This window comes from Ipomoea nil, unplaced genomic scaffold (genome assembly GCF_001879475.1).
Source record: "Ipomoea nil cultivar Tokyo-kokei standard unplaced genomic scaffold, Asagao_1.1 scaffold3321, whole genome shotgun sequence".
NCBI lineage: Eukaryota > Viridiplantae > Streptophyta > Magnoliopsida > Solanales > Convolvulaceae > Ipomoea > Ipomoea nil.
Window position 1 is genome coordinate 1,273,817 of NW_017619749.1, and position 10,888 is coordinate 1,284,704.

Here is a 10,888-nt window from a genome sequence, read left to right on the forward strand (position 1 = left end):
TATTATATTAAATATATTATATTTAATATATCTAACAGTTACAGATTCAATTCTTGCTTCCGCCATAAGTGATTTTTCTAGTGCAACTGACTTTTTTTTTTTTTTTTTTTTTTTTTTTTTTTAAATGTGTTTTGATTACATGGACATATATAAAAGCACATTAAAGACAAGTAGAAAGATGAAGAGTTATAATTAATAATTTCAAGTAGAAAATTATATATATATATATATATATATATATATATATATATATATATATATATATATATATATATATATATATATATATATATATATCGAGTTAATTTCTAGAAAATTACACATTATCCATTAAAAAAAAAGTCTAAAATACAGTTTTGGGTAACGTAGTAATTAATAGGAATAGCAAACCCTTTTAGTGGATATTAACCTTGGGCAATATTTCCTTTCATACAAGCCACAGAGATATGATAAATCATCATGCATGTCCGTGAGAGCACTTTCAAGTGACGACCATACATACACAGACACACACACATACATACAAACACATACATACATACTACACTCATTACATGATATTATATACAATGTAAATTCTGTAAATCGCATGAAGAATATTTAATGTGATTTGCTCAATCGAGAAAGTGTAAGTAAAATTAAACACATGATTATTTTTATTATTATGGATTTTTTTTTTTGAAAACTACTGACTTATTACATTGTAGTATCTGTTCATATACACTTTCTCAACCCGTTGAAGCACATGGAGTCAACGCCGCCTCTACTGAAGCTCGATCTCATGACATCCCATATGGAAGAGTCACTACATGAGTATAATTAGTTTTTGTTAAACGATCTTTTATAATAAATAGTTACTATTGACAATGAAAATTTTATAATTTATAATGTTTAAATAAAAATACAAGTCAAGCACTTTGTACTCAGATGTCACATCTGTGGCTCTTCTTGAGGGGATGTCATAGGATCGAACCCTGATGGTGTGGAAGGGGAATTGACTATTTGTGTTACAATTGTTAGAGAAAATATAGAACAGATACTATCATTCTAATAAAGTCAATAGTGTTCAAAACAAAATAAAAATGCAATAATATTTTAAATTCTCTTTTTCGCCACTTTGACTTATAGTCGTTAATTTTCTTGTAATAGAATCAATAGTGCTCAAAACAAAATAAAAATGCAGTAATATCTTAAATGTTTCTTCTTTTTTTTTTTTTTTTCCGCCACTTTGACTTATAGTTGTTAATTTGAGACCACGACACGTCGACACCTGTAAAAGCAAATAAACAAACAAAAAATGTCTTGATTTGTTTCTTGCTGACCTATTGTCCTGTTGTGCTTTGTTCCTTTATTTGACTCTATTGTTTTTTCTCATTCTTATTTTTAGTTCATTTATCAATTTCTTGGGGTTGTCTATTCTCTTATTTCGGGATATGTCCATGTATATGCAGTCATGCAGTTAACATATTATGTGCCTATAATTTATTTAAAAACACATAATTTGTTATCAACATGTACATCATATGTTAATATACACATATAATTCGAATGTCATTTTGAATCATAGTCCACAATTCAAGTTGAATCCTGGCCCATAATATAATTTACCAATAGATAACTGTTTGTATTACATATTTTGCTGCAAACATATGAGAAACCATGTAACTTATACTTACTATAGTCTACTGTATACATGCATCTTACAAAATTGAAATATTCATGTCACTTAACATTCACACAACTACTACTTAATGTTCTTATCTCTCCCCGAGTCCCCGACATTTCTCTCTTTCATTAATTAGCTCTTCGTAACGCCGGTTGCAGGATGACTTGTGAGACCAAATCTGGCCTTTTTCTTCTTATTGTTTGCCTTCTAATTCCTTTCACCATTTTTCTTTCTATGTTTTCCGCTTCTAATATGGTTGATTTGGAAGAATTTGTCGAGCGTGACCAGTGCGAGGAAGAGTGGATTCAGCTCCCATTTTGTCGATATGCCTTTCGATATTGATTTTTTTTTTTCCAGAATCCCTGGATGCTATGCACCTCCGGAGGTTCTCTCTTACTTACCCTATTTACTCTCCTTTTTTTTTTTTTTTTTTTTTTTTTGAAAATTATTATTTTTGTTATAATATTCGGATTATTTATAAATTTATTCTCTTTCATTGTTTGTTTATTTGGTAAATTCGTATTACTTTATTGATTTTGTCTAAAATAAGAGAACTTAGATTAGGTTTGAGTTACTGTGAGTGAGATTGCTTACCATATTCGGAAAAAAAAAAAAGTCTTTAAGAAACAGGTATGTATAGTTAAGAGTTGAATAACAAGTCTCTGTATGTTTTATGAAAATCAAATATAGCCAACAATCAACCATTAGTTTGATATACTAATTGAACTGACATGATTAGAAGTTACCTTTTGTACCGGCCACAAAGATCTGATAAATGATCATGTCCATGAAAGAAGCATTTTATATAGTTGTTACATTCATATGTTGTGCATTAGTTTCAAAATATTCTGGCAGTGACAAATGCATAAATATCTACACTGTATGGTATTATACATGTATGAATAGATATATGCACACATACATATTAATGTGTGGTTGACTAATAAAGATTAGGGGAGAGGCGGGGAACTATGAGAATTTCAAGTGGTGTAGCTTTGAGGTTGGTTAGTCCAGCTGTTTCAGTCATATCAATTCCTTCATTAGAGACATATGAGAGCTCAAAAGAATGCAACAAATTAGCCAACACCAAGTGCACCATTTGAAGACCAAAAGTTATTCCTGGGCATATTCTTCTACCGGCACCAAATGGGATCAACTCAAAATCTTGTCCCAAAACATCAAGGTCCTTATGACTATTAATAAACCTCTCAGGTTTAAATTCGCGAGGGCTAGACCAAACTTGTGGATCTCGTTGGAGTTTCCACAGGTTAAAGAACAACCAAGTGTCTTTTGGAATATGAAAACTAGATACGATGCAATCTTTTGTGAACATTCTTGGGCCTCCTAGTGGAGCCCCTGGGTACATCCTAAATGTTTCTTTCACAATAGCTTGGAGATACACCAAGTTCTTGATATCTGATTCATTTACCTTTCTTTCCTTGCCAACTACACTATCTAGTTCTTCTTGAGCCATCTTTAACACATGGGGGTTGTTCATCATCAAAGATAGAGCCCATGTTAGCATGATCGAGGTCGTATCTGCTCCTCCAGCAATCAAATTCTGATATAGTTAAAGAAAACTGTGAATTAGATACATGATATAAATTAAAGTTATATGTATTATTTTTAATTTCAAGTACACATGGAGGACTTAAATTTAGGAATGATAATTTGGTAAACCAAGAGTACATACCATGCAAGCAGATTTGATGACACTATCAGCATTGAAACCATTAAGATCAATCCCTTTAATTCGTGAAAGCATCACATCCATGAAATCTTCCTTGCTGCCTCTAATAGTAGACCCATCACCTGTGGCCTCTTTCTTCAAACGATGCTCTTGTAACCATTCATCAACAAGAGAGTCCATTTCTTTAGCAACTTCTTTCATGGTTTTCTCATACCCTCTAATATCTAACCATCCCAAAAAAGGTAGGGCATCTGCTGGGACAAAAACCCCGAGATAGTGAAAAAAATCTCTCAATACTCTTTGGCAACGCCGCCCCTCTTTTTCATCACTAACCTCTGCTGTACCAAAGTATCGTTTGTTGGCTATCATTCGAAGGAACACATTAAGTGTTATGTCTCCGAACCACTTTTTCATTTCCACCTGAACACAGCCAGAAAGTTCAGAATTTTTCTTTTCAGCCCAAAGCTTATACAACTCCTTTATAGAGGTGTCAATCTCAGACACTCTTATGTGCTTGAGCTGCTCAAGCCTTCGGTTGGAGAGTAGTTCTGTGGAAATAAGTTTGCGAACGTCGCGCCAGTAAGGACCATAGGGAGTGAAAGCAAACATTATGTAGTTGTATCCCAAGTGTTTGGCAGCTCGAAACTTGGGTCGAGTAGAAATGTGAACATCATGGACAGTGGAGAGTTCTTTGGCTAATTTCCAGTCACTGACCACCAAGACTCTCTGCACACCGATTCGGATAGTGAAGGCTGGTCCATACTTGTCAGCCATGTTTCCCAGGGCAACATGAGGAAGCTTAGAGCCGCTGAAGATGTGAAGGTGGCCTATAATTGGCCATCCCCCACCTGCTTCAGGCAGTAATTTTTGTTTCCGATACCTGTTATTGTGAGAAAGATAATGAAAAACTATATAAAAAGCAATAGCTACAGCTACAACAATAACTGAAGTATCCAGGTTTTGGAGAACAAATTCCATGGTTATGGTGTGTGGATTAATTGATGTGTGATTATCTATATATTTGTGCCATAGGGTGTAAGCATTTCTATATTTGATTGGATCTAAACTGACTAATATCTTTACAGAAAATTAGCCGCCGCAGTTTATTGTGGCCATGAAAATTAGGCACTGCAGTTTTTTGTGTGTTGATCAGAAGATAGAAAATGACTGCTTGTCTGCTAGCCCTTATACAGATTGTGTATAAGGAGCCCATATAGATGCATGTGTATGTGGTATATAAATAATTTAAATCATCTTTTGTTTGACTAAAGCATATACATATTTATACTGATTCCTAAACACCATAAACTATTCAACTGGTTTCATAATTCTTTGCAGAGTACAAACATCCTATGAGAGGTAACTTGCTGATATACTGAGATGCTGATGTCTTTAATTATTTAAATGGATTAGCTTAAATTAGTGGAATCGCATTCAAAACCACAAGATGTTTTGATGTTACAGAAAAAGCACCTTTGGTAGCTTTAATATTTGCATAATGTAGTTTTGTTGTTGTTCAATTATTTAGTAAATTTGTAGTATATTGATTTGCTTGAAAATAATAGAGCTTATAATAGATTTTGAGTTGCTATATCTTTTTGTTTGGCTTATGATTGTGATGAGACTGCAAACTATCTATGTGTATTAATTTTATATAGTTGTGTTGAAAGTTACCTTTCATATAGGCCACAGAGATATGATAAATCATGATGTCCATGGATTCATGGAAACACTTTCTAGTGAATATACAAACACAGACACACATATTAATTAGATGCGCCAAAAAAGACATATATTCATTACATGTGTGATTGACTAATAGAGATGAGCGGAGAGACGAGGAGCTAAGAGAACTTCAAGTGGTGTGCCTTTGAGGTTGCTTAGTCCAATTGTCTCAGTCATATCAATTCCTACATGAGAGACGTTTGAAAGCTCAAAGGAATGCAACAAATTGGCTAAGATCAAGTGCAACATTTGAAGACTAAAAGTTGTTCCTGGACATATTCTTCTACCAATACCAAATGGAATCAACTCGAAATTTCGTCCAAAAACATCAACCTCCTTATGGCAATTAATAAATCTCTCAGGTTTGAATTCATGAGGACTAGACCAAACTTGTGGATCTCGTTGGAGTTTATGCATGTTAAAGAATAGCCAAGTTTCTTTTGGAACATGAAAACCATATATTGTGCAATCTCCTGTGAATATTCTTGGACCTCCCAACGGAGCTGCAGGATACATCCTTAATGTTTCTTTGACAATAGCTTGCAAATAAATCAAATTATTGTTGTCTAATTCATTTACTTTTCTTTCTTTCCCAACTACCATGTCCAGTTCTTCTTGAGCCATCTTTAACACATGGGGATTGTTCATCATCAAAGACAAAGCCCATGTTAACACTACCATGACCGTATCTGTTCCACTAGCAATCATACTCTGATATACAAAATTTAATATTTCATATTACATTAAGTATACGTGAAAGGCTTAAATTTAGGAATGATAATTTGATAAACATAAATCATATACCATGCAAGTAGCTTTGATGGCGGTGTCAGCACTACAACCATTAAGATCAATCCCTTCTATTTGTGAAAGCATCGCATCCATAAAATCTTTCTCGCCGTCACAGATAGTATATCCATCACCCATCGCCTCTTTCTTCCGACGGTGATCTTGTAACCATTCGTCAGCAAGAGAGTCCATTTCCTTAGCAACTTTCTTCATAGATTTCTCACACCCTCCAATATCCAGCCATCCCAAAAAAGGCCGGGCATCTGCCGGTACAAAAATCCCAAGAAATTTAACAAAATCTCTCACCACCCTTTGGCAAAGTCGCCCCTCTTTTTCATCGGTACCAAAGATTCGTTTTCCGACCACCATTTGAAGGACCATGTTGAGTGTTAGGTCTCCGAACCACTTCTTCATTTCCACCAAAACATGCCCGGAATGGTCCGGGTTGTTGTTTTCAATCCAAAGCTTATAGAGCTCCTTTATAGAGTTCTCGACCTCGGCCACTCTTATGTGCTTCAGCTGTTCAAGCCGTCGAGTGGAGAGCAGTTCTATGGAAATAAGTTTGCGAAGGTCACGCCAGTAGGGACTATAGGGAGTCAAAGCAAGCAAATAGCTGTTGTAGCCCAAGTGTTTGGCGGCTCGAGACTGGGGACGAGAAGAAATGTGAGCGTCGTGGGCCGTTGAGAGTTGTTTGGCCAATTTCCAGTCGCTAACCACCAAACCTCTATGCACACCGATCCGAATAGTGAAGACGGGTCCATACTTGTCAGCCATATCTCCTAGGACAATATGAGGAAGGCTAGAGCCGCTGAAGATATGAAGGTGGCCTACAATTGGCCACGCGCCACCTGCTTCCGGCGGTAATCTTCTTCTCCGAGACATGGCATTGCGAGACACATAATGAATAACTACACACAAAGCAATTGCTACGACAACAATGGACGGGTTAAGGTATTTGAGGAGTTCCATATTTGGCTCTTCTTTAAATTATCACTGCGGCTTAATGGATGGGTTATACTTATATTATATAGGGATATTTATAGCTTTCGTAAAACAGGAATAAAACGAAAAAACAATAATATATTTTATCACGCAAATCATGTTTGTTTGATTTTAGAACACCACAACGTATTAGCTAGGTTGCTGATTTACAGACATGCTAATGCCCTTATTTGATTGGATTAGCTTAGATTTTTCGAATCTCATTAAAAATCGCAATATTTTGATGTTATCCAAATGGAAAATACGCAATATTATAGCTATATACTTGTACACCTAACTTAGGTGGACTAGGCTCCATTTTGTCGGCTGCGAGCATACTCATAAGTAGAGCAAATTAGCCGAGCATACACATAAGTAGAGCAAATACAAATTTTGCTCCCACGAGTATTAATAAAATAACAGTTTTGGTCCATATGTTTAATTATATTCATACTAATTTTCATCCACTACTATTGTTTTAGTATCAATTTTACTATTTTTTAGTGCCAAAATTCATCACGTTGATCACCACTCCAATTAAGACATGTTGAAATCTAAAAAATTTAAGGGCATTTTCATCATTTTCAACTTAAGATTCCAATTTGGGTATGAATAAAGGGATTTAAGTCCTAAGATCGATCCAATTTGCAGTTTTCTTTCTCATCCTACCTTAATTTAAGGAGGAAAATTACGAATTGAGATAGATTTTAGAGCTTAAATCCTTTTATTTATGATCAAATTGGGTTATTAATTTGAAAAGGACGAAATACCCTTAATAATTTCATATTTCAGCATGTCTGAAACGAAAGAGTGACCGGTATGATGAATTTTGACACTAAAACAATAGTCGTGGTTGAAAACTAAGAATTAAACATGTGGATCAAAATTGTCATTTTACTAATACTCGTGGGATCAAAATGTGGATCAAGATTTCATAGATGCTATGCTGTCACGAATAGAAGAGATTGATCTAAATGGTTGCAGTGCTGACACCGTGGTCAAATCTACTTGCATGGTATATATGTCCTCTTGATTTATCAAATTATTTTATTCTTGAATATATATCAAATACACAATTTTTATCAACTATTTAACTTTTGTATGTATATCAAGGTTTTGATTGCTGGAGGAGCAGATTCGCCCATGGTCATGCTAACATGGGCTTTGTCTTTGATAATGAACCATCCCCATGTATTGAAGATGGCTCAAGATGAATTAGACATGGTAGTTGGCAAGGAAAGAAAGGTGAATGAATCAGACATTGATCATTTGATTTATCTTCGAGCTATTGTCAAAGAAACATTTAGATTGTATCCGGGTGGTCCATTTGGAGTTTCAAGAATATTCACAAAAGATTGCACCATTATGTCCGATTTTCATGTTCCAAAAGACACTTGGCTATTCTTCAATATATGGAAACTTCAACGAGATCCACAAGTTTGGTCTAGCCCTCTTGAATTCAAACCTGAGAGATTTATCAATTGCAATAAGGAGATTGATGTTTTGGGACGGGATTTCGAGTTGATTCCGTAAAGAATATGCCCAAGAACAACTAGTGCTCTTCAGATTTTGCACTTGGTCTTGGCTAATCTGTTGCATTCTTTTGAGCTTTCAAATATCTCTAATGGAGCAATTGATATGACTGAGACGGCTGGACTAAGCAACCTCAAAGGCACACCTGTTGAAATTTTTATTGCTCCTCGCCTATCCCTTTACCTTTATTAGCCAATTAATTATTAATTAATATGTTTGCCTGCGTGTGTTTGTATGTGTGTCCGTGCATAGGGATGGCAATGTGCCCCGTCCCCGACGGGGATCCCCGATCCCCGCCCCGATGAATACGGGGATGAGGAAAATTTTCGGAGAATGGGGACGGGGACGGGGAATATGTGTGATTCCCCGTCGGGGACGGGGACGGGGACGGGGATACCCCTCTCCGCCCCGCCCCGTCCCCGAATAATTATATGTATATATACTGGCATATAATTATGTAATGAACTATATATATATAATTAACATAATGTCGCCACTAGCAGTAATGCACTGTAATATACATACCATTTATATATGTAATGAACTATATATATAATTAACATAATGTTGCTACTGGCTGTAATGCACTATACAAGTATACAACATATACATGTAGTATACTATACCAGTATTGCACTATACAACATATACATGCAGCATACTATATATATATATATATATATATATATATATATATATATATATATATATATATATATATATATATATATATATATAGCATTTTAATTTTTGAAATTATTATTTAGTTTTTAAATTATTTATTATTAAAAATTATAATTATTTAACATTTTGACTCGGAATTGACGGGGAATGGGGAATTCCCGTCCCCGCCTAATTCCCCGCGGGGACGGGGACGGGGAATATTTCCAAATCCCCGCCGGGGACGGGGACGGGAACGGGGACGAGGTAGCGGGGCCGGGGACGGGGTGTATACTCCCCGCCCCGTTGCCATCCCTATCCGTGCATCTATGTTTTCTTGAAAGAGCTTTCATGCATAGACATGATGATTTGTGGCCTCTGGCCTTCCCAGGCTTCACATATCTACGTAATAAGAAACTGATTATTATGGTAATAAAAAGAGTTATATTTAATACGAGCAGTGCTTGCCAAATGCCAATGGTGTAGCACACCTTCTAGGATGACCTCTAAGGATAACTTATGTCCCATGCTTCGAGCTTCTAAAAATCTTGTTATTTTTCTTGAAGCTAGTCTTACATGACAATGAGATCTTTTAATATATAAGCCATAAATGTTAATTCATACATCTTTAATTGATAGTGGTTGAAATTGTTATTTATCTTTTGGGCAAATTCAATGATTATATTCATAAATCATAACCTAACATGGAGTATATAGATTTACATATGACCACGATATAATTTGGTGAATGGACATTATGCTAAAAGTTAAGTATAGTTTAATTATATATATGCGTACCATATACAGTCACTTGCATAGTTGCATGAGAGCTAACAGACTTATTTCAAACTGTTTGCGCGCGTACTAATATACCGTCACTCTGCATGAAGGCTAGGAGACAAATAAGTAGGGTCACGTGAAAATTTTGGTGCACAGTTTTGTTGCAAATATATACGACAACGTCAAGCAGAACTAACAATCCTTTTTGGATAGGTAGCTTAGTTACTTCCTAAATGAAAAATATGGCCAGAACACCCAAGATCAAGCTGGAGCACAATGTAAGAATTTCACTCTTTTAAGAACATCCAATGAGCTAGCTAGATTGCTGATATACTGATATCTTTATTTGATTGGATTAGCTTAAAAAACTGTAAAAACACATTTATATCTCTTATTTCCATTTCTATATACTTTATTATACCTTGTGGTGTAATGGTATCGCTGTTATCGTAAAAAAGATTTTACCACTATACCAGAGTCAAGTTAGTATAAATGATGAATTCCATGCTCAAATAATTTCTTGTAAACAATCAAATTTTCAATAAAATAACTATGATGCTCATGAATACTTAAGATTAATACGACCACATTACAGATAAAGCTTCTCTCTGCAAAGAACAATACAAAGCACCAACCAATCCAACATGTACCATGTGCCCTTTCCTCTTGAGGGGGAGCAATGACAACCCAGAACTCCACAGCATATGAAACAGTAATAAAATAACAATTATGCTCATAAATACTTAAGATAAATACGACCACAATACAGATAAAGCTTCTCTCTGCTAAGAACAATACAAAGTACCAACCAATCCAACATGTACCCTGTGCCCTTTCCTCTTGAGGGGGAGCAATGACAACTCAGAACTCCACAGCATATGAAATAGTAATAATAGAGAAGAAAACCAAAACCTCTCTTTCCCTTCATGTTGTTGAGCAACACTCTGAAGTGCGCACGCATTATGTAACGGTCACATTACCGTCATATCATGATATGTGAAAGTGTCAAACTTATTCCAATAGGATTCTGCAACAAAGATTATTGAAAGTCACAATGGAAGTTG

General features: G+C 35.3%; 2 protein-coding genes, 1 long non-coding RNA gene and 1 pseudogene across 3 annotated transcripts in view; 2 read left to right on the plus strand and 2 right to left on the minus strand.

Moving 5' to 3' along the window:
- The window catches only part of LOC109169971, a 60,974-nt gene extending 56,098 nt beyond the window's left edge, over window positions 1–4,876 (plus strand). Inside the window, exon 2 of the long non-coding RNA XR_002052315.1 lies at window positions 4,695–4,876. This is a non-coding gene — a long non-coding RNA (uncharacterized LOC109169971). The remainder of the gene's footprint in view (window positions 1–4,694) is intronic.
- LOC109169948 (cytochrome P450 CYP82D47-like) lies at window positions 2,478–4,547 on the minus strand. Its single transcript, XM_019318865.1, has 2 exons — window positions 3,360–4,547; window positions 2,478–3,227 (listed from the first exon to the last, which is right to left on the minus strand). Exons 1-2 carry the CDS (start codon window positions 4,332–4,334, stop codon window positions 2,607–2,609), a joined length of 1,596 nt encoding a protein of 531 aa, XP_019174410.1. The 5' UTR covers window positions 4,335–4,547; the 3' UTR covers window positions 2,478–2,606.
- Window positions 4,877–5,125: 249 nt separating the features above from the next.
- LOC109169953 (cytochrome P450 CYP82D47-like) lies at window positions 5,126–6,855 on the minus strand. Its single transcript, XM_019318870.1, has 2 exons — window positions 5,886–6,855; window positions 5,126–5,792 (listed from the first exon to the last, which is right to left on the minus strand). The coding sequence occupies exons 1-2, from the start codon at window positions 6,837–6,839 to the stop codon at window positions 5,172–5,174; spliced, it is 1,575 nt and encodes a 524-aa protein (XP_019174415.1). The 5' UTR covers window positions 6,840–6,855; the 3' UTR covers window positions 5,126–5,171.
- A 903-nt stretch (window positions 6,856–7,758) lies between these two features.
- Window positions 7,759–8,576, plus strand: LOC109169776 (annotated as a pseudogene).
- Window positions 8,577–10,888: the final 2,312 nt, after the last annotated feature.